The sequence below is a fragment of the Perna viridis genome, chromosome 1 (genome assembly GCF_037379345.1).
Source record: "Perna viridis isolate PV_CMFRI_1.1 ecotype Kerala chromosome 1, ASM3737934v1, whole genome shotgun sequence".
NCBI lineage: Eukaryota > Metazoa > Mollusca > Bivalvia > Mytilida > Mytilidae > Perna > Perna viridis.
Window position 1 is genome coordinate 64,767,439 of NC_142445.1, and position 25,447 is coordinate 64,792,885.

Here is a 25,447-nt window from a genome sequence, read left to right on the forward strand (position 1 = left end):
CGAAAAGCAATGACAACCTAAGAGAGGATACGGTCCATCGATGCAATGAAGAAGATTGTTGCTATGAATAATCGCTACCAATGTGTTGTTACAGGATGTTTATATAAGGTTGTAATTTTGGGCAAAACTAGTAAGAAACTATTACTGAAACGTTTCTTTACGTTTTGTTTTGTTTTGTTTTGTAATTATTTTGTTTTTGTATGTTTTTTATACAATTGATAGTAATTTAATATAGCAAAGTGAGAAGTATGGAAAAAAAAAACTAAAATATTTTCATTGTGATAAAAGTAAATTTATTTCTAATTTGACAAAAAAAAAAAAACAAACAAAAAACAAATAAGGAAATGTTATTCCAATATGAAAAATGGTTTCCTGGTCGGAATGTTAATTTTCCGTTGGAAAATCAAAAACACTTATATGTGTTGTTAAGGATCGTAGAGGCCGGGGTCAAGTTTCATATAAAGTCTCAATTTGTGGATTTTTTTTCTTGAACTGAACTTTGAATTATGAGAATGCTCGGTATTTGAGAAAAAAAATCTAAATTTGAGATTGACATGTTTCTAACTTAGCCCAGATATTTTAATCGATCTTTTTATTTATTTTTTTCTTGGAAATGGTTCAGACAATCCGTAATACTCTTGTACTTCAAATTAAAATCCATGAAAAAGGTTCAACACATAACAGAACTCTAGTTTGAAATGATTGTGCTCTTTGAATATTAAAAGGGAAAATAACCAAGGTATTTGTTTTTGGTAAACTTGTAATATTGATATAATGCATGGAACAGTCATTCGAGGAACACTTCAGAAAGAAGATTTATTTATAATCGTAATCAGTTTCTTCTCAAGATGTTCTATATGCAAAGTGATTTGTTTGTACATTTTTACAAACAACGAAATTGGACTACACTCTTCAACATGGCATATATTCAATAAAAAAATCCATAAAAGCACTTAATGTTGTTAATATTACATGCGTATAAAATACATTTTCATTCTTTAATTACTAGCAAAACTACAGACTGTAGGATATATACAGGATGCCTCAACTGCTGTCACTTACATGCATAATATTTACATATAAATTTTACGCGGCCTCGTACGAATTCATGAATGGTTATCGCAAATCATCTCATGATAACAAATTCCAATTATTTAACGCACTGAGCAATTCTAAAGCTATATCTACGCTGCAGTGTCAACATCGATGTCTTGTTGATTCCAGTTGTATGTCTTTCTTTTATCATCTTAACAGCACTTCGTGTATTACCCATTACGACCCTTTCATTTATTCGTCCCCACCGCAATCTGGACCTGGATGGAGATTTTATCGGACAAAGGGAGGTAAGCATGTTATATTTACTAACTGTAATATCACTAATTACACCCCATGCTCAAAACTTAAATTAAATAAAATTATGAACTTTGATTAAAGTTTAAGTTCGGTTTCAACCAGAAATCCAGTTAAAATTAAAGTTAAAATATTGACTGATTCTTTTTTTTTTTTTAGAAAAAAAGTGCCTGTTATCCGATTTATTTTATTTCTCGGTTCATTATTATGACATTATTTGTCTACATGTATCTCCTGAATAAAGTGATACTGACATACGCTTTGCAATTCCTGTAGACTAGACAATCGCATATTTGTTTTTTGGTTTTTTTTTCAATTAACTGACACAGATTGCATGCATTTTACTATTTACATGTATATGTAACCCTAGTGAATCTATACATATACGGTGGGTGACAGAAAATCCTTTTTCTACTTAGATATATATTGTAGTGCATAGTATGATTTGTGAGAAGTGTGTCAGTAAATAAATACCAACATTATCAAAAAAGTACGATTAAAATACAAAGGGATCTTCAAATGTCATTATAAACTGGTAAGGGGAATTTTCTAAATTTATGATTATTATAGATGCTACTCGATGTCCTCCAGAAAATGGTTACTTGTACAACAGAACACTAGATCTTTGTTTTCGTTTTATAACCACATTAGCACACTTTCCATTAGCAAAGACAAAATGCCAGGACAAAGGAGGTAACCTTGTAATAATTGATTCAGAGGAGAAAAATACGTTCCTGACTTCAGTAACAGTTTAAATAGCATTATTTCTATAGAACAAAGTAAGGGACTAAGATAATAAAGGGTTTGTTGTTTAAGTGTGTTACCTTCGGGAGTTTATGTAGTACGCTCTTTTCCATTCTTATAGCAAGACCTATTTAATTAAGTAATCAGTGGTGTATGTGCAGGCAACACCACCTGCACAAAGTCCAGCGCCCTAGACCACGTACTCGGATAGCTAGGCTATATAAAATATACATGTAGCTTCCGCTGGCCGGGTCATTCCTCCTCGTAGGATAAATCTAGGGCTGCAACTTACTAGACGATGTATGGTAGTACGGGACAGCTGATGTAGGTTGTGTTATGTAGGATAGAGGATCAAATTAACGGTACATGTCATAACAAATCAATATTATACAAACGTCTCTGAATATAACGACTCTATTCGCTACACTGCTCTATCGGATCACATTGATACAGGGAAGACAAAGTAAGCATAGAAATATCAGAAAAATTCCTAACGATGTTACGCGGAGGGAACGACCAAAAATTTTCTTTGCAAATTTGACTTACTTTATGAAGAGAATATACATGTAGTCGTCGCATTCTGAGATGTAAGAACTTTCAGCAAATTTTTGGTCGTTCACTCTGGGGCTCGATCGAACTCATAGCTCTGTGACATCTATTGCAACACCGCCTGCACAAAGTCCAGCACCACAGACCACTCGGTCAGCTAGGCTTTAAAATATAGCTCTTACTGGCTTCCTCCTCGTAGGTTAGATCTATGGTTGTAACTTAGTACACGATGCGTGGTTGTAGAGGACAGCTCATCCAGATGTTATTATGTAGGATACGTAAAGGATGATATTAACGATGCATGTCATAAAAACACTATTCCCTACACTGCTCCATCGGATCATATTGATACAGAGATGAGAACGTTTGCATGTACGGCTCTGAAAAATTCCCAATTATGTTAAAACTGTCAAATTTGTATCTTCCCTGTTTCTTTTATGATCCGATGAAGCAGTGTAGTGAATAGAATCGTCACATTCTGAAACGTTATGCTATATATAATATATTATAATTTTGACTGAACGGTTATATCGTAATCGAAGATGTATCTCATTTCATTAAGATCAAAGCATGTTTATATCAATTCGAAGTAATATCAATGTTGCTCTTCATATATAGATGCCAGCTGGGTTCCTCATCTGTGCGTTCAAGGAACAGACACGACTGACCCTTCGCTGCGATGGACGTTTGATAATGGGACATTGATGTCTTATTTCAACTGGGCAATCGGTCAGCCATCTGGTGATCAAGGCAATATACTTGTATATACAAGTTCAAGAAAATGGTATGATTGCAATAATGAAATAATTGCATGTATTGCTGTTTGTGAAAAATGGAAATATTGTCCTGATATACGTTAATATTCTGTATTTCCAATGATATTTGAATTGGCTAAATATTTCTTCTTTTGGAATTTTAGTTTTTGGAAAACTGTTTGTGTTGATGAAATGTGACTATTAATAGCTATAATTATTTAGTAGGTCACATCAAACTTGTAACTTCGGATTTTTATCTTTGCTTTAATAATTGTTATATTGACAATATGCTTTGTTTACTAGTCTATGTAAGTCTTAACTAATTACGTCTTAATTCGCAATCCCAATTTCGTAAGTTTAATCATACTCATTAACTTTATGGTGATTTTTAGGTACCTTTATACCTACCATCACCGAGTTAAATCTGTTTTGAAAGAGATGGGTTATTATATATACATAAAATCCTGACAATATTTATAAAACAAATTAATTCAACTTGTGACAAGTGATTCAAAAACAAAAACTAATAAGAAAAAGAAATGACATCTTTATGATATGAGTAAGTTGCTACAAATCATATCTTTTCATGTTACTTTATTTTACCCTTTGCGCATCTTAATGTTTGATTAAACAAAGAGACGGTGAAAGATCTCAATAAAGCGAAAACTACCCATTACTTGTATATACCTGTTTAAAGTATGACAAAAATGTATGGCATTTATGTTATGTTGGTTTGCCCTTTGAGTGATCTGTTATCTGAGAGGTCGATAAATACAAATGCTCAAGGAACAACAGTGCCATCTTTATACGCTCCTTGAGACGATTAGGTTTCCCGTACGCTCGATACCCAAACGCACGCTAAAAGGTCACGAAACGCACGATAAACAAACGCTTCTATCGTGCATTTATACTCGACGTCACATACAGCACATTTTCGAATTGAAGCTCTATTTTTTAAACTTACCGCTAGAGTTGTCTCATCGACTGAATATAACTGAAATATTGCTGCTCGGGCGTTAAGCCCCAACAATCAATCAATCAATAGAGTTGTCTCTCTTTTATTCATTTTGACGATAGTTCGCATATATGCATGACGTATTAGTACCAACGAGTCGCTTATTGGCTTAAATCGTGCGTAACAAATCCTTACGGGAAAAATCCCATACTAATATCCGCCATATTGGTTTCTACGGGACGATTTGTTTACAAATGAAGTTCGTAAGTACCCGTCGAACTCCGGTGACATTCGTCAGCTTGATAAACTTTTCGGTATTGTACTTTTTCCGCGTAGAAAAAATCCGAGATACCCGAACTAACGCCGAAATGCATTCTGGGTTCTTCGGTTTTTGGAAAAACCATTTAAATGTAAACAACATCCCCTATCAACCCGATCACTGTAAACATTGCCGATGTTTGACAATGTACACTTCTTGAGACGTTTTGGTTTCCCGCACGCACGATACCCAAACGCACGCTAAACGCTCACGAAACGCACGATAAACGAACGCTCCTATACTCGGCGTCACATAAATAACATACTGTTAAAATTTGAATAAAAATATTTTCTACGACTTTATTGACACCTACCGTCGTTTAAATTGTCTTAAATGACTTGCTCATTCGTTTAGCCAAACGGCTTCTCCCTGAACAAGTCGCTTTTAGCTTAAATCATGCGTAACAAATCCTTACGGGAAAATCCCATACTAATATCCGCCATGTTGGTTTCTACGGGGCGATTTGTTTACAAACGAAGTTCGTAAGTTCCCGTCGAACTCCGGTGACAATCGTCTGCTTGATTAACTTCTCGGTATTGTACGTTGTTCGCGTAAAATAAATCCGAGATAACCGAAATAACGCCGAAATGCATTCTGGGTTCTTCGGTTTTTGGACAAACCATTTAAACGTAAACAACATCTCCTAGCAACCCGATCACTGTAAACATGGCCGACTTTTTACAATGTAAATATTGGCACCTAGAATTAAAATCTGACCGGAATTTAACGATTCAATGTTTAGGGAGAAGCCGTTTGGCTAAACGAATGAGCAAGTCATTTAAGACAATTTAAACGACGGTAGGTGTCAATAAAGTCGTAGATAATATTTTTATTCAAATTTTAACAGTATGTTATTTATGTGACGCCGAGTATAGTGTGCGTTTAAAAGCACGATAAACGTACGCTCATATCGTGCGCTTAAACGCACGATAGACGAACGGTGAAAAATAATAATATTAACAAATAATGAAGGAAGAACAAATAGCGAAAATAAAATTATCAAACTTATATGAATTAATAATAGCACAAAATATAAAAATAACAGTTGAATCATGGAAATAATCACAGTACATGATTGAACGACTGCTTTTATCGTGTTTTTATCGCGCGTTTAAACGAGCGCAAAATGATGCCTAAACGCATGATAAACGATGCACGCTAAAATGGGAAACGTGAACGTTTCAAGGCGTGTATACTTTAACTAAGTTGATCATTTGAATTTTGAAAGTAGTTATCTCACATGCATGGTTCATATCTATGGTTCGCCATTTCTTATATAACATATCATGGTTGATTATATTCGAAATATCCGTGTGGCAATGCTTTCTCTGACAAGGGGGTCCACTGTACAAAAGAAGTTGAACACGAGAAAGCCAAAGAACAGACCCAGAGAATACATTTGTGCAGCTTAAATGTATCTTTAATGGCAAAAGTAGTAAGAATCAATTTACTTTTTTAGGGTTTAGCGAAAAAAATTGTAACAGAATTCAATTATAGACCGAAGTATTCGTTTACTTGAACAGGAGATGTTCTACAGCCAAGCACGCATTTGTGTGTTTAAATCAAAATGAATTTAAAAGTCAGAAACCTGCAAGATGTGTGAAACAGTAAAGTTTTTGGAAACATTATTTTGTTTGATTTTGAAATTTCGCGTTTTATATGTTTATTGAAATTGTAATGCCTATATCGCCGAACCGCTTTAGTAATTTTAGTCGCCTGTCGAGGGCAGACTACAAGTGTCTGAGATTTCTCACCGTTCAATGAGGTTCCTAGACTGCCTTCTGCATGATTAGGTTGTTATCACACATTGTCTCAAATTTCTTCTATAGTTTTATTTTCCCACCCTTTCTTGGAATTTGTATAGTACATGTACTAGATGCTGTGACTTTCATGTCCTCACAATACTGGTTGCTTATGGTTATTCAGTAAAATCTCGATTGCCAAATAAGTTTATAAGGCATACTCTTACATGTAAATGATCTGTGCCAAAACAGCTTTCACAATTTGGTGTTTTTTTTTTTTTTTTTTTTTTTTTTTTTTTTTTTTCTCAAAAGTTAAATAACTTGTGCGAACCTTTTCTTATAATACAAAAAAGATATAGAAATCCACCCCATAAAATGAAATGGTTGTTCCCTAATAATGGCATACATGAATTGGACTTTCGAGTGGTAATCTTCTGTTTGTTAAAAGAAAAAAATGTGGCATGGAGACAGAAGCTCCCATCCGCAATTAACCAGTGTGTATGCAATTAACATTCGACAGATTTTAGGAAATGCATAGAACGCAACTCATTATTATCTCCACCATCGTTAAATAAATCAAGAAGTTCCATGGAAATGGCAAACAATCATAAGTAACAAAATAAACAAAACAAAAAAATGTTACAGGTTTTAAATCCTAGTACATGTAAAAATGTCATGGAAGCAAGAACTAGTAGCAGTATGGCTCCAAAATTGCCTCAAGTTTCAGACAATTTAGATGTAATTGCTTCTGGTCACTCTATAGTGTGCAGTGGCGGGTTCAGGGGGGTGTCAGAGGGTTGGCAACCCTCCTTTTTTGAAAATATGTCATTTTCATGTGTAAAATTGGTTAAAAATGGCAAATAATGTCCAAGCGCCCCCTTTTTCATAAGGAATCCCCGCTGGTACCCCTCCTTTTCAAAATGTCTGGATCCGCCCCTGGTATGTGATGAACAGGACAACATTTTTGTCTATACTTGTAATATAGTGTAGGAAAGTACACTGCCTATCGAAGCCACCACTGGGAGATTCAACATTCTTGAAACTATTTAACTTTTACGAGCAGTTCAAGCTATATCCTTTTAGGATTTAGCGGGTCTTATTTAAAATTTATATAAATTCTGGAAATATAACAGTTCTGCACGGATGGCGGGAGTATTTTACACATAACCTGTAACGTAAACAAATGGCGCAACTGTTACAGAAAATCAAAATACCAGCAGAACAACCGGAAGTGCATTTTAGACCAAAAATATGATCCTCCCTAATCAGTGACCTTCCGCGACGTTTGGACCATTTCGTGTATATGGGCTGTTCGAAAAAATAACGCTGAAAGTGACAATGTCATGTTTAAAGCTGCATTAGCTGTCATTTTCGTAAATTTTTGTTTCTGTCGAAATATACCTTAACTTTGAATTATTTCTACTAAATTGTACTTTTCCTATAACTTCATTTGATATCCACAAATAAAATGCATTAAATGCATAAAATATGTGTCTATATATTTATTGTCTTGCAAGACAAAAAAATCGACCTAGATAAATTGATCTACAACAGCAGATAGAAAACAGAAATCCTGACAGATCTTGACAGGGTCTGACAGAGACTGTCCTGGGTCAGGACAAATTTTGCCCTATACCATGACAGATCCTGACAGAAACTGTCCTGGGTCATGACAAAGAAAATACGAAAAGCTGTTCTAAACTGTCATACCCGGGGACAGTTCCTGACATTATATCTTTCTATACTGTGTGACGTAATTTAGAACAGGAAGTCTGCGATTAATAAATGAAACTTTGTGACTAATGTAAATTAGCTAACCCGATTAGGAAACAAATCTTGATTTCAAGATTTACATTGAACTTCCAATTATATATAGAGAGCTCGTCGTGATTTGGAGTGGGGAAGCCTCACTCTCAACTTAAAACTAAAACTCAACAGATACAATTTTCAAAAGTATGGACGTTAGGTTTTTGTTGTAAATATAACTCAAGTGTATCTAGTGACGGCGATGACTTGTCTCTTGAATATTATAAATAAAAACTAACAACAAAACAGGCTACAAAACACCTTACTACAATGGCACAAGAAGGAGATATGCAAGTATCTAATCTTATGACATCAACACCAATCACTAAAATTAAAAAAAAAAACACAAACGTCGTAGAATGGGAAGTAATTTATGCCCAAAGTGTGATACGACACTGGATGAAAACCAAGATTCTATGGCGTGATGTGTTTGTGAACTAGACTTCTGCATAGAATGCACAAACATTTCGAAGATACTAATTGCCGCTTTAGCAGAGGATACAACTGACAATTGCAAGTGGACCTGTAATGGATGTAAGCAATATTTCCTTTGCATGACCGGTTTATCAAAGCAATTAAAACACTGGAACAAACTACACATGATCAAATGGCTATAATGGAAAATAAAATTGAAAATATTGATAAAGAAATTGGAGGTAGAGTTAGGAAAGAAGTAGACACAAAAAGTTGATTTAGGAAATGAGGTGAAATTAGAAATTCAGAAATCCTTGCAAAACGATGTTCGAAAAGAGTTGCTAGAAATTGAAGACCAAAAACGTCGAGCATTAAACTCTATATGCTTTATCCTACCGGAGAACACCAGTAGTAACAGCCTGGAAAGGAAAACAGTACGATATTTCACATTTCAAAGGACTGTGTAAAGCAATTGGAGTAACAGAGGTAGAAATTTCAGTGTCATTCAGGCTAGGTAATAGAAAGGAAAATGTAGATAGACCGCTGAAAATTGTGTTCGACAAAAAAAAAAAAAAAAAAAAAAAAAAAAAAAAAAAAGAGTATAATAGACAATACAACAAAAATCAAACAGTTAGAAGACACAATATACGAGAAGTGTAATATCCTTAAAGATTTGACAGTTCGACAGAGAGATGATTACAAACAACGAAAACTGAACAAAAAAAGAGCAGTTCAAACTGCATGAAGAGTGGATCGGCGGATCAAAGGTATCATGAAAAAACAATTAACCTTGACCAAAATGAATTTAAAACAGTTGCAACCATCCATAACATAGATATGCAAGGAAATAAACAAGATCAATTAACATTTTCTTATTACAACCATTACTACATCCGCCTCAACGTCCAGCCAGTATGAATATGACAGAGGGAACAAATGATTCTAGCATAGAAATGCAGGCTGAGCTAAGTACAACCAATTTAGGAGATGAAACTGTAGATGAAGGTATTAACATTGACCCCCACCAAAGAAAGGTGTCAACCAATAGATCATTTTAACGTTTTTAACCACAATGTAAATAGTGCACTGTTGTCAATAATGTACACAAATGCAGATAGCCTGTTTCACAAAATGGGTGAACTCGTAGTGATGGTCACAGTAAGAAAATATGCTGTCATAGCAATAACGGAAATATTTCCTAAAACCACTCCTTAAAATACAATGATAACATATGGAACATTCCAGGACACACACTTCAATGTCCAAGTAAATCAACATTTAAAAGCAGAGGTGTCATAATATATACCAAAAACTCATTGAAGGCTTATGTAATTGATTGTCCAATTATGAAATTTATTGAACATATCCAAATAGGAATTAACATTGAATGTATCAACATATTAGTCACGTGTATATATAGAAGCCTAAGTACAATGGACATACAATGTGTGGAAAAACTACCCTAACTTTTATCCAAAAGAAAAGTGAACAGTATCAACTATGAATACATACTACATATGGGTGATTCCAATAATAAACTGGGAGACCTATACACCACTTTCGAATTGTGAACATCTAGCAACAACATTCATTGATAGAGTAATAAATACGTTCTTAATACAATATGTTGTTAAACCAACTAGATATGGAGGGGACAATGTACCAAGCATTCTAGACCTCATCTTTAGTAACGAAAAAGAAATGATTGCTGACATCGAATACTACTCTCCTTTAGGAAATAGTGGCCGTGAAACTTTAGATTAATTTTGTGTATAATTCAAAAAAGATTACCAAATGTACATAGACAAGAAAAGCTACGATATTTTAAGGGCGACTATGATTCCATAAATATGACGTTATCTAATGTAAATTGGGAACCGTTTCCAGATAAAATCAGTGTGAACGACCTATGGAATAGCTTTGCCGATAAGTTATCAAGTATATGTAAAGAGAATATACCACTGTGCAAATCTACACCGATTTATATATCGTCGTATAACACACCATGGATGGACAAAGAAACATTGTCATTAGTCCGAGTAAAACGAAAACTACGGATGAAATACATTCACTGCAGGAATCCGCAAAATAAGCAAAACTATGATCAAGCAAAAAGAATGACAAGCGCCAAAGTAAGGGAAGCTCAGATAAAATATAAGAAATCAGTAGCTGAAAAAACTAAAACCGACCCAAAAGCCTTCTGGAAATATGTCGAATCAAAAACCAAGGTTAAAGAAAACATAGAATGTATTATGGACGAGAATGGGGCGATACATACAAGTAATAGTGCAAAAGCTGAACTCCTAAATACATTTTTCCAAAGTGTCTTCACAAATGTAACAAATCTACAAAATCTGCCACCCTTCAATGCCAGTACAAAAGAAACAATAGAAGAAATTGTCGTTACAGAAGACATGGTAAAAAGAACATCTCAACAAAGTAAACGAAAATAAATCACAAGGTGCAGATGCAGTACACCCAAAACTAATAAAAGAGACAGTAGATAGCATTACCAAACCAGTAACAAACATATTCAAATTGTCTTTAGAAACTGGTGAACTGCCTGAAGTTTGGAAAACCGCCAACATCACACCGATACACAAAAGAGTCCAAAACATCAAGCCTCCAACTATAGACCAATAAGCTTAACCTCAATCATCTGTAAACCCTTGAAGAGAACAGTGAGGGACCAATAGGTAGAATATATGGAAACAAGCGAACTTTTCACAGGCACCAACATGGTTTCAGAAAAGATCAATCCTGTGTCACTCAACTTATAGAAGTTATGGAACAATTGACGGAAGAACTAGATAAAGAAAATGCTATAGATTGTATATACCTCAATTTTCAGAAGGCTTTTGATACAGTTCCACAACGGCGTCTCATTCACAAATTAAAGAGTTATGGCGTTTCTGGGAAACTATTGAAATGAATAGAAATTTTTCTGTCAGATAGAAAACAACGGGTCTTACTCAATGGTGAACACTCAGAATGGACTCGGGTCTCAAGTGGCATTCCACAGGGGAGTATGTTCGGTCCTATCCTGTTTACGATCTACATTAATAACTTCCAAAATGCAATCGAAAATATGGCAAAGCTATTTGCGGACGATACAAAAATCTACGCAAAAGTGAATACAAACGACGATCAGAACAGCTTGCAAAGGGATATTGATAGCTTAATGGACCGGTCAGATAAATGTCTACTCAAATTCAACAAATCAAAATGTAAACAGTAAACATCTTCACCTAGGTCAAGATAACGTCACAATACACCATGAACCAAGAAATAATTGAAACTACTACACAAGAAAAAGACCTTGGCATAACTATAGACAGTAAATTAAATTTCCAGGATCATAATAACTTACAAGTTAAAAAAGAGTTTCTATGGGCCGGAAGTTGGCATTAGAAGAAATAACTTTATCAATATGGATCTGAGACGCGATGAAGCGTAGTTACGATTAACCGATCTCGAGACCTGATGAACCTGATGATAATCATCATCCCACAATCACTCGATGGTTTTTAACGTTCCATTTCTCGATCACGGTCCAGTCACTCATCGTTCAAAAATTATCATTGTTTACATGTATATTTTTACATTCTGTCATACACCTGTGATATTAATTAAATCAAATTATAAAATAACAAAATTAAAGGTCTAAGTTTTTGTTCTAATTGTAAAAGTCGTAAAAAATAACTTTCAGATGTTTGGTAATTCTCACGAAGTTCAAGATTGACAAGGTACTTTTTGAGTGAAAGCTACTTCTAATACATTTCTAACATAACGGTCACAAATCTTTCTAAGAAATGTTAAAATTGACAATTTTGCATTAAATGAGTGACTGATACCTGAATATTTCGGTCAAAATTCTTCAGAATAACACTTTTAGCAACGAATATGAGTGATAACACTTCAAATTTTCCTACATAGTCTTATATGTAGAAACTAAAAATGTTAGTTTCATATTAGTGACTATTACACCATTATTTCAGTAAAAATTCTGCAAAATGTATAAGTGCAGGCAATTTTATTTTTCACGAGGGTCTAAAACTATTGACTAAAATGCTTATTTTTTCAATACAACTATCATGTGGGTGACTGTTCTTCATATATTTCTGTCAAAATTCTATAAAAATGTCATATTCCAGCATAAGTGCCTACACTTTTAATTTCTATGAGGGTCTAAAATTAATGACTAAAATGCTAAATTTTTCAATATAACTATCATATAGTGGCTCTGACACATTAATTTGAGTCAAAGTTCTTTAAAAATGTCATATTCTTGCAAAATATATAGGTGCTCACACTTTTAATTTGCTTGAGAGTATAAAATTATTGACTAAAATGCTAAATTTTTCAATATAGCTATTATATAGTGGCTGTGACATATAAATTTGAGTCAAAATTCTTGAAAGATGTCATGTTCTTGCAAAAATGTATGAGTGTGTACACTTTTAATTTCCATGGGAGTCTAAAAATAAAGACTGAAATGCTAAATTTTTCTATATAACTATCATGTAGTGGCTGCGACATATTTGTTTGAGTCAAAGTACTTTGAAAATGTAATATTCTTGCAAACTATATGAGTGCGCACATTTTTAATTTGCTTGAGGGTATAAGATTATTGACTAAAATGTTAAATTTTTCAATAAAACTATCGTTTAGTGGCTGTGACAAATTAATTTGAGTCAAAATTCTTTAAAAATGTCATATTTTTTGCAAAATGTATGAACAAGCACTTTTTATTCCCATGAGGATCTAAAATTGATGACTAAAATGGTAAATTTTTCAATATAAATATCACGTGGTGGCTGCGACACATTTGTTTGAGTCAAAATTCTTTAAAAATGTCATATTCTTGCAAAATATATGGGTGCTCACACTTTTAATTTGATTGAGGGTATAAAATTATTGACTAAAATTTTAATTATTTCAATATAACTATCATATAGGGGCTGCGACATATTATTTTTTAGTCAATTTTTTTTTTAATGTCATATTCTTGCAAATTGTATGAGTGCGCACACTTTTAATTTGCTTTAGGGGTCTAAAATAATGGCTGAAATGCTAAATTTATAACTACAATTATCATGTGGGTGGCTGTGAAACATTTGTGTGGGTCAAAATTCTTTGAAAAAATCTTATTCTTGCAAAATGTATGAGTGCGAGCACTTATGATTTCCATGATTTCCATGAGAGCCTAAAATTATTGACTAAAATGCTATTTTTTTTTTGTAATATAACTGCCATGTGGGTTATTATCCATGCGGGATTCGGGTGCTACGCCTTTTTCGTAATCACGTACATGTACTGTATATAATTCAGTTAGAGAACTATTCTCGAGCTAATGTCTGTCAAAATCTGTCAGAAACTCTTCTAATCCACATATCTGTTCTACTTAGAACAGTTCCTGACAGAAGGGTGTCAGGACCCATGACAAATTATGATAGAGCTTGTCCGAAGTCCTGACAGACCCTGACAAGGTGTGTCGCGGGTCAGAACAGTTTCTGACAGTTTAGAACTGTTCTATGACAGCGAATCCTGACAGGATTGAAGAGAGGTTAGAAGTGATTGCAACTGTATATCCGTCGTTCAGACAAAGTGCACATATATCCATCCTTTGGACAAACTGGACATATATTCGTCGTTCAGACAAAACTGGACATATATCCGTCGTGAAAAATGAAAAAAAACAGCGTGGTCGCTTTAATTCTCATGTGCATTTGTAAATGTACATGACAAAGACCAGACATGGAAAACAGACATACATAACAAAAAACATAAAGTAACTAAAATCATACATACAAAGTAACAAAAGTAAATGAGCAACTCTGACTCCACTAAAAACTGGTACTATGGACCAGGTGCACCGGTAGGGTAAGCGTCCTCTGCTTTTCTAGAAACAACCGCCGGGTTGCTCATAAAAAGTCAAGTCCGGGGTAGACAAACGAGGAAAGGAAAACTATGTCCCGTTGAATAAATCAGTTTTCATGGTGCTGATGGATACAAAATCGATGAAAACCATCAAATCATGTTCTTCATCGGAGGACACCTCAAAACATCGTCTATTTATCTTTTGTAAAGATCTGTATATATATATATATATGCAACGTCTCAGAATGTGACGACTCTATTCGCTGCACTGCTCCATCGGATCAAATTGATACAGGGAAGATAACGTAAACTTATAGAAGGGTCTGAAAAATTCCCAACGATGTTAGAACTGTCAAATTTGCGATGCAAATTTTTGGTCGTTCCCTCCTCAGGACTCGTACCGCTGTGACACCTATGGCAACACCGCCTGCACTAAATCCAGCGCCCTAGACCACTCGGCCAGCTAGGCTATATAAAAATATAGCTTTCGCTGGCCGGGTCATTCCTCCTCGTAGGATTAATCTAGGGCTGTAACTTAGTACACGATGTATGGTAGTACGGGACAGTTCATCTAGGTGTTATTATGTAGGATAGAGGATCAAATTAATGATGCATGTCACAACAAATCAATATTATACAACGTCTCAGAATGTGACGACTCTACTCGCTACACTGCTCCATCGGATCAAATTGATACAGGGAAGATAACGTAAACTTATAGAAGGGTCTGAAAAAGTCCCAACGATGTTAGAACTGTCAAATTTTTGGTCGTTCCCTCCGCGGGACTCGAACTCGTACCGCTGTGACATCTATGGCAACACCGCCTGCACTAAATCCAGCGCCTTAGACCACTCGGCCAGCTAGTGGTCTAGGGCGCTGGATTTAGTGCAGGCGGTGTTGCCATAGATGTCACAGCGGTACGAGTTGGAGTCCCGCGAAGGGAACGACCAAAAATTTGCATCGCAAGAATAAGAAAAAATATTTATTTCAAAACAGAAATCGTTACTTGTAATAAAACTGATATATTTACGCCTGAAGTTATCATATTATACAACAACAAAAAAAGAAAAAAATATTATTGTGTCTCAGAGACAGATATAAATTGTAGGATGTATAAACATATAATTAAATACCAGATGTACTTAAACGTTGCGCAAGTATCATTATTTGTGGGATATGCATAAGGACATCTATACATTAACACGTTTTTCATCCTATATTTTTTTTATTATTCTAACAGGCATATTTTTTTTGTTATGAAAAGGAGCATTCTAATAAAATCATTATAACAAGCCTTATTTTACCTCTTAATAAGAATGAAATAAGACATCACATCATCAAATACCTACCACTGGATCAACCCTGTGTGGTAATGATACAAATCTTTTGATCCACTTGTTATCTAGAGTACCCTTATCATATACGTCTTTCCTGGGAAAATCATTTGTTGAAAGAACTTCACGCAGTAATCTGAATCTGTAATGAACAAAACCGATCGTTTTCATTCACTGTAAGATATTATCAGGCAGGTGATATATTAAATACCGCAAACATGTGCACAGAATGCCGAGGGTGATACACTTCACACATGTGTACAAAATACCGAAATCAGACAGGAGGTGATATACCTCAAACATGTGTACAGAATACCGAAATCAGACAGGAGATGAAATACCTCAAACATGTGTACAGAATAGCGAAATCAGACAGTAGGTGATATACCACAAACATGTGTACAGAATAGCGAAATTTGCAATATTCAAATAAGAGTGGTACCTCAATAGGTCAATGCCACTGATGCGAAGGTCCTCGACGATATTCACCAGCTTCGTAGTCAGATTTGTCTGACACAAACAATATATCATCAATTGTTTACCGACACTTTCAGTATAAAAAAAGAAAAAAAAACTCTAAAAACACTGAGGCTTCATTCCTTGTATTAAACACAACAGATACATGTGCAATGATGAGGATCTTTTGACATACTTTGGTAGCCTAAAGAAGTAACCGTTGCTGCATTGGACTTCGTCTTTCTATTGTTTTTGGATAACGAACTTCCCAAGTATTTGGTTTTAGTGCTGATGATATGTTACTCATATGTTATTGCAATAATTATACATTTTAGGATTGATATTTTTGATTTTGCCAATATTTTTATTGCAGCATTCATCCAAAAAGACCATGAACTTCATGTAAAGATAGCCTGGTAAAAAAGAATGAGAGTTGAAAGGAATACAAAAGAAAAAAAGACATGAATACCGACTGTGAAACTCGAGGAAATCTGTGTACAAACGAAAGCCAGAAACAACAGACAACAACGGTCAAAAATAATACAAACAACCAGAATAAAAACAAAACAGCTTTAAAGTACACACAGAAACAAACAACACAAAGGTTAAATAAGATTGGGATGAATTCGATACATAAATGTGTATATAAATATATATACCCTGCTTCTTGCAGGTCACCCGTCGTGCTAGCTGTTGAATGCAATATCAAATGAAAGAGGAAGAATGTCTGTGACTGATGGATATCAGATTGTCAAATATAATAACTTGATGTTAGTCAATATGGAGTATCACAGCGCTATCTATAAATGGTAGTGTATTTTCTTTATTCTGAATCGACCAAATAAGAGAGTGTACAGTGATTTTTTTTATTGTATCCATAGAAAGGTATAATCAACTAAAATTGTTTTAAAATGATGATACCTTTCTTTAATTTACTGATCCAATTTTTACGAGAATATCTTACTAGCAACCGGTGAAAACTTGACATGTGATTATTCTGATGTGAAAACTCATTTGCATGATACATTGTAACTATCATTGTTATTCGTTATTCCTTACATATGCTCTCGTAAGAATGAGACTAAAATGGAGATGAAAATTTGACCGTATTAAAACACCCTATCTTCACTGACAAAAGAGTGGAAAATTGGACTCCTGAAAGGAAAAGATTTAAATTCCAATTAAGATATCTTGAAAGTATGGACATGGGACATTCGTTACAAAATGACATGACAAATTCTTTCAAGTTCAGTTTTGGCCTGCACGCTGTGATGACGTGTACTAATTATTATATTTTCCCCTCTTATATCTTATTAAAGCTTTGTAACCTGCTTTTTAACGTCTGAGAATTTGGTTTTGAAATGGGATAGCAATGTTTTAACTTTAAAAGTTAAAAGCTTTCAATTGACATTTTCATTTCTAAGTGATTCAATATACGTTACATCTAGGTAAAACAACGAAAGAAATTATTCATCTTCTGGAAACTAAGTGTATATTAACAGCTATTTCCCTCGATTGTATTTCATTAATAAAAATATCTATTAATCATTTTTTAATAGAAATATTAAAATTAATTACATACTAAGTTATCTCATAATTTGTAATCTCTTGTATTCAATATTGCCTCCCATTCAAAATCTCCAGGAATTGAGAAATCCATTAACGCATAAAAGTCTCCTTGATTTGCACCCGTGGGGCCATAGTTTCCGAAAGGTCTCCCTCTCTGTGCAAAAAATATGACTAGGCTATTTTATAATACATAATTGTGTTAACAGCTTCAAGTAAGAAATAACCATGTCCCTTCGTATTCAGCATTTTAATTAAAATTAACGTGTGTAGATTTATTTGTTTGATTTTGAATTAATTGTTGTAAAGCAATTTCATGAAAATCGATGTTGAACTTAACAGGATTTTAAAGTCAAATGATCTACGCTTTTTCGACCAGGAACGAAGTTTTGAAAATAAGCTTACAAAATTAGAATATTCTCATTATTTATTCTAATCTAAGGATTAAGGAAATTGTTTATTTTACACTAGGAGTAACGATTCCATAAAAAAAGTCGCTGCAAGTTTTGGCTTCCAAGTCAAGTTGAGTTTAAAATTTGAACACTAAAGACATAAATCATTGAACTACATGTATACTACATAATGTTTTGTCCAATCATAACTTTCAAGACCATACTCTACCGGAACGTTTTTGAAGACATATACAATTTTTATATCAAGAGTAAGGCTTTATTTATAATTTTTATTTCAAAATGACGATGATATCAGTGGTTAAAAATAACATTCCTGATGTATTGTTTGTTTCCTTGGAGTAGTTTTTATTTTCGGATTATGAATATATCACATTCCTCGTTCTTTTTATGGTATCCTTGATTTGACGTTGAAAATATTTTCAATTCCGAGAAAATTGGGCATTCTTTTATTGTCTTTGAGCTGCCTAGTTTTTAAATGTGTTTTCTACATTAAAATGGTACATTGAAATTGGAGGGCAATTGAAACAATTCCGTCAGTACCACTGTAAGAGTAAGTGGTTTTGAGAGTGAAATCAGGGATAACAGCGGGAAAATAACAATCCAAGAGATAGATTTAAAGATGAAAATCACAAACAACATACTCGTTATGAGAATTAGATTAAAAATGAAAACCAATTCAGAAAAAAAGCAAACAAGATTGCTACGCGTAGCTATATGTCCGCCACCGCAGCAGAAATTTAGAATTTAAATATTAAATCATAAAAACAAGGAGTGTTGTCTTCTAAATCAGGTTTGATACTACATTGTGTTACCAAGAATTTCATACTTTTTCAATTGTCCGAACGAAAATGGCGGTTTGATATGATCAACTACACAATGTATCTCACAATGCAACAAAAATTGAAAGAAATCCGTCCAGTGGTTACAGTGGAGTTGTGTATACGAAATCTGCCCATCGCAGCAATGTACAAAAAACGGTCTTAGTTAAATAACTCTCATAAAATTGTCCAAAACAAAATGGCATTGCGATATGATCAACCACATAATGTATCTATTATTGCTACGAAAGGAAATCCGTCCAGCAGTTACAGAGGAGTTGTGTTCACGAAATCTTCCTATCATGTCAAGGTACAAAAACGATCAAAGTCCAATAACTCCCATAAAACTGTATGAAAGAAAAAACGCGGTGTGGAATAATCAACAACAAAATGTATCTAACAATCCATCAAAATTAGAACTAATCTGTCAAGCAGTTACAGAGGAGATACGTCCACCGACTTCAGACACACGAACGTGTGGATTGTTGGTGTTTAATGCCCCAGCAGCAGTATTTCAGCCATATCCTGGCGATGAACATGAAATGGATAATACAATGAACATAAATTGATGATAAAAGTAAAAATGGGATTGGACACGAAGATAATAGGTTCTACGAGTTCCGATTGCCACTGAAATTGGGAGAGGTGGGACGGGTCGGTCAAATAAGCCAAGTCTCCTTTACCTTTCGAATACCACAGCAGGGTTCTTTAAAGTGTAATGAACGTGGCATATTCCTCAACACGGTGCACTATTATGGTTTGCGGTCAGGTTTTCCGTATTATGGCCTGATGACCACATCATGTAGCATGCCCGGCGCTTCTCATACCACGACCTGGGGCATACTACCCAGTTGCTATGTGGGCTGTGACCTAGACGGACCGACGGACTGGGATCATTACCATGCGTTGCGCCGGAGGACAAAAAGAATGCCAAATGCGATAATTATGTTTTTGTGGTGAAAATGTACAACCCACAATGCTCAACAAGTGAGTTATAGCAATTGAAATAATGTTGGTCTAAAATCCTGACAGATTAGACAGATAAGAAAACTCGATTAAACAGCCTGTCTGTTAAACGGTTTTAAAGATTATTTGTAACTTCTACATACTCTAGAGTACTGTTGGCATCAAGAGATGAAACCGGACACACCGGTAGACTAGAATGTAACAGTGTAACCACAGATGAATAAGGAACAGAATGAAAAGTAACTTTTATTCACATAATTAGTTCTAAACAAGATTACCTGAGATATGATATAAAAATAGTTTGAAATAATTTTTTAGTCATTTTTTCCTTATATTTGCAAGCATTTTAATCTCGAGTACAGACTAAAACAAGAGGCTCTCAAGAGCCTTAATCCCTGACCTGGTTTAATGGCTTTAAAAAGTTGTTTACATGCAAAAAATAAAAATGGTCAAACATCTCTGATCAAATTTTCACAGATGATAATAAATTTGTCGCAATACTGAACATTTAAACATTAATCATCATTCTACTTACATGTTTGTTAACTGAATAATATGATTAAAGTGCAAGAATCATCAAAAGATGCAATCAACAGATTTGCCCTAAATTAGCACAAATCATATATCTGTACATATTTTTACATATATAGAAGGGTCTGAAAAATTCCCAAGTTGCTCATGTACTTTTGCTACATTGAATATATTACTTGAGTTATTTTATGTTCTTTGTTGTGTGTGTCTGTTTTCCATGCCTTTGTCCTTGGATAACATTCTTTTGATTACCGCTAGAATCTTGGTTCCCTTGATCACTCCTTCGAGTGAAAGAGCCCATGATGTCTCAGATTTCTTCTATCGGTAATGGTTTTTGTAATAAAACACATCTTTTGTAATACCACTAAGTTCTATTTTTAGTAACATTGTTTTAGGTTGGGGGCCATAAAGGATACAATGCTGGGAGAAGACATACTAAGGATAATTGTCACCAAGTTCTATCAAATATTGTTCAGTGGTTTCAGGGGAGAAGACGACGACGTCGACGGATGCCAAATGATAAGAAAAGCTCACATGGCCTTTTGGGCCAGATGACCTCAGAAAAAAAAATGATTTCACCATCATTGCCGTAATATAGCCTTACCACATCGACGGGTATTAACCATATTTCGTCGACTGCTATAGCCGATACATAATGCGTGTACTTTCCCGTATTTGCCTCAAATGTTATCTGAAAAAAATGTCCATGACAGGTATATTAAAATATTTTGAAGAAATAATACATAATCAAAACAAAGAAGACAAGTAATACTAAATGTAGTCTAATATAATGTTATGCTATGCTTATGTTCTTTTTTTATGGTGCACCGCCATGTTGCTATGGGCGGTCTCATTCGGTGAGGATAATGTACGAGACTTTCTTCTGAGAAAGCCTAATACATTTCTACACAGCTAATAATTTCCAAATCATTATCAAATAAATAAATAAATATAAAATTGTATCCATCGACGAATTGAAAGACAAAACGTCCGCACTTGCACAATCACTTCCGTCCAATTTAAAAAAAAAAGCAATTCATAGTTCTGGTCTAACATTCTGCATATATAGTACATTTTTTACCTTCGACAAGCTGTCGTAAATGTTGAATTGCTTTATCAAAGAAGAAGCAATATTAGAAGAACAAACGAATGGAAATTCTTGGATAACATGACATAATGAGAATCTCCCAGGAGCCTGAATCGCTCACCTTGTTGAATTTTGCCTTTCAAAGGCAATAAATTTAATATGAAGTTGTCCAACAATTTTGACTCATGGAGTCTTTGGTAGGACTTATCATAAGGATCATTACAACAATTGAAAGTTTCTTTTACTCTATTATAGTTTTCAAGATAATGACTGAAAACTGTAAAAAAACAAAACAAAACAAAACATCACTTTTTCCCTTTTCAAGAAGTCGTCTGACAACTTTGATTCCTAAAGAATTTTGTAGTCCTAATAATAAGGATTATTTCAGCTATTGAAAGAATTTACTGAACTAACGGTTTTGGAGATACATGTGTAAAACTACTGTCTGACCCATATGTTCTATTTTTAGTAACAGCGGCCATGGTTTTCAACGGATCAAAAATCCCCACATCAGTTCTATGCAGAATACTTCAATGAACATCCACACCAAGTTTGTTTTCAATTGATCAAATAATATCATAGGAAAAGATTTTTGAAAGAAATAACATTCAAAATAGCAAAAATTGTTGAAAAAGGGCAATAACTTCGAGATGGCTTAATGGATTAAAACTAAAATTTGACCAATGATAGATCTCATCATGCTGAACACCTTTACTTTGCCGGAAGTAATCTAAACTAACGAATTTAGAGATATATACAAAAAAACACTGTCTGACCCCTATGTTCTATTTTTAGTAACAGCGGCCATGTTTTCGACAAATCAAAAATCCCCAAATCAGTTGTATCCAGGATACCCCAAGAAACATCAAGTACGACATTTGGTTTCAATTGGTCAAGTAGTGTAAGAGGAGAAGATTTTTGAAAGAAATAACATTAAAATAACAAAAATCGTTGAAAAAGGACAATAACTCCAACATGGCTTAAAGGATTAAAACCAAAATTTGACCAATAATAGATCTCATAATGCTGAACAGTTTTACACTGTCAGAATTTAGCTAAACTTAACGGTTGTGGAGATATATGCAAAAAAAACACCGTCTGACCCCTATGTTCTATTTTAAGTAACAGCATCCATGTTTTTCAACGAATCAAAAATCCCCACATCAGTTCTATGCAAGATACCCAAAAGGAACATTCAAATTTGGTTCTAATTGGTCAAGTAGTATCAGAAGAGAAGAGTTTTTTTTTATAATTGTTAACGACGACGACGACGAACGCCAAGTGATAGTAATAGCTCGCCTGGCCAAAAAGGAAACAAACAAAATGAATACCCACTGAAATTGTAGGTTTAACTCAGTTGATACAGAGGGTGAATAGTTACCGTTTTTCTATCAAGACACCCCTTCGTTGCTCAAAGGGGGTTACATTTGGTGAAATGGGAAGTCTTTGTTTGACAAAATGATGTCTTTGGTCTAACCGATAATGGAATTTTATATAAGTCACTAATTCGGAACTTTTGAAATGACGATTTTCAATTTTGGAATATTACAGTACGACGTGTAAAGGAAGAAGTTGAAACTGTGAAAGAAAAGTCGTCAGGTTTGTCAAAGAATTCTGGTGGTAGCTTTTCTTGTATTTATGAGATGAACATAAAAATAAAATGCATACACCAATGTGTGTGTAGTGGATTTATTCGCAAGGTCAATATGTAGGACGATTTTACGATGAAACAACAATTAATAGTGGAAGCTTAAATTAAATAAAAAACAGTTTTAATTTGCGTTCCTTTTGTTGGAATAAGTTTTTGATTACGTCTACTACAAGAAAGAGGTACAAAATGTTTGCCAAAAATTGCTACAAACTGTCTTTAATTGTTAGAGTACGAGTTGCTTATTAACTTTCCAGAGTGCCTCATTTTTTATTATTTTGTTATTACTTTATATTGTTTTCTTACTTTGATATGCTATTTAGATGGTTATATCTAGAACTGTATGTTTCATGTCGTTAACCGGTCTTTTCATAATTAAGATTAAAAAGCATGTTGTATTTTATTTTTTTATAATATCGTTTTGATCCATTAAGCGCTAAATATTTTTTTTCATTCGAAGTTTATTACTATTTGATAGATATTTTATACCGTCAAGCCCTCCATTGCAGGAAGAAATATTTCTTTCTCTTTCCAACTGTCGCCCAGGTAATACTTTTTTTGAAAAAAATGAGTGTTTTTGTCCCCTCTAAATCCTCTTTGTTCAAGGTACCTCAGTTATATTCAGAACTCATAAAGTACCAGAAACGAAGACATCCGTCAATCGCTAGATTTAAGTAAATTTACTGTCATACAATAATTAAAAAAACATAATTTGATTCGCCAACAAATATCAATGTATCATACAATATTTAACAAATGTTTTGCTCAAAAACGAATTCCAATAATAGTTTCAATGTTCAAGCTTCTGCTTTATTTGTAGGTTTGAATTTAGATGTGCATTGACTAAAATAAATCAAACAGTGATATAAAGTTAAGGTATATCCTATATATAATCTCTAGAATATAGTAAAGCAGTACTCGACAAGAACCAATTTTCTGTAAAAGTAATATTCTACCGCGAAGTAATCTCATAACAATTGAAACTGCATTTTCGTGTGAAGCGTGTGAGGGGAATGTAACGCAAACATTTTGTATTTTGTTTCTTAGGTCATTACATTTTTATTTCGATTCTAGTGTTAAGAAATATGTCCATATTGAAATATGACGAGTAGATGATTTTTATTAAATCAACCGTCTGTGCATGTACAATAGAAGTTATACGAATGATATCCGAAAAAAAAGACTATACACCGACGACTTATGGCCAATAAGAACGTACCTGGTAATGTTATGTTAGTAAACATGACGGCTTTATCTCCTTCATTTCTAATTTCATATGCATCCTTTGCTACCAGATACGAAAATCCTCCTAGAGCTGTAATTACGTCAGTATTAAAACTGGTCGGGTTTCCCTTTGAAATAAACGACTCATCACTCAAGAATCAAAATCATATTACATAACTTTTTTGCGATTAAGATACCTCTTATTTTCTATTCGATATGCAGAATGTACGTATAATGCAATGCAGAAGAAAAAGAAAATGTTATATATCTGATGAACTTCCTCTTACATAACACTATTATATAGTTTAAGGACAGATAACGTACAAAATCGATATATCCAGTAATGCAAGTTACCAAGTCACTTAGCTACTCTATATGTACCTTTATTTAATGTTAATAAAAAAAAACCTATTGAAATAGACTGGTTTATAATTTGATACATAATACATTTCTCAAAAAGTTAAATTATTAATATCAGAATTAAAATACAACAATGCAAATAGCTCGGCAAGTTGGGGGGGCATAGAAAAGGATTCCTATAGAAAAAAAACTCTTCTTAAATGATTAAATCTAGTTGTATTATAATGGTAATGTTCACATTTCATAAAATATTAGGAAAGACGAAGTCCTCAAATTAACCATTGACATTAAAAAGCACTGATACCCCAATTGCAGCAATCGATAAATTGACCTATATACCGAGTAAGGATCTTTACTAGTGTCTTATCTTTAACAATAGAAAGGTGTCTGTTAATAGCTTAAAGTGTTGATAAACTATGTAGAAACATAAATCCTAGTAAATTTAAACCTGTAAGTGGCATGATAACTTTTCGAAAATATCAATATATTCAACTTCGCCCTATCACAGGGTTACACTTGCCTCATATTAA

General features: G+C 33.9%; 1 protein-coding gene across 2 annotated transcripts; it reads left to right on the top strand.

The window, feature by feature from the left end:
- The first annotated feature begins 2 nt into the window (after window positions 1-2).
- Window positions 3-18,074, top strand: LOC148629854 (uncharacterized). 2 transcript variants are annotated; one of them, XM_088558665.1, is made up of 4 exons: window positions 3-108; window positions 1,010-1,343; window positions 1,921-2,043; window positions 3,262-4,932. In XM_088558665.1, the coding sequence occupies exons 2-4, from the start codon at window positions 1,040-1,042 to the stop codon at window positions 3,501-3,503; spliced, it is 669 nt and encodes a 222-aa protein (XP_088414791.1). In that variant the 5' UTR covers window positions 3-108; window positions 1,010-1,039; the 3' UTR covers window positions 3,504-4,932. The 2 variants fall into 2 exon arrangements, with proteins under 2 accessions (XP_088414791.1, XP_088414803.1); XM_088558677.1 differs by adding an exon at window positions 16,978-18,074 and having other exon boundaries at window positions 54-1,343; window positions 3,262-3,427.
- The last annotated feature ends 7,373 nt before the right edge of the window (window positions 18,075-25,447 follow it).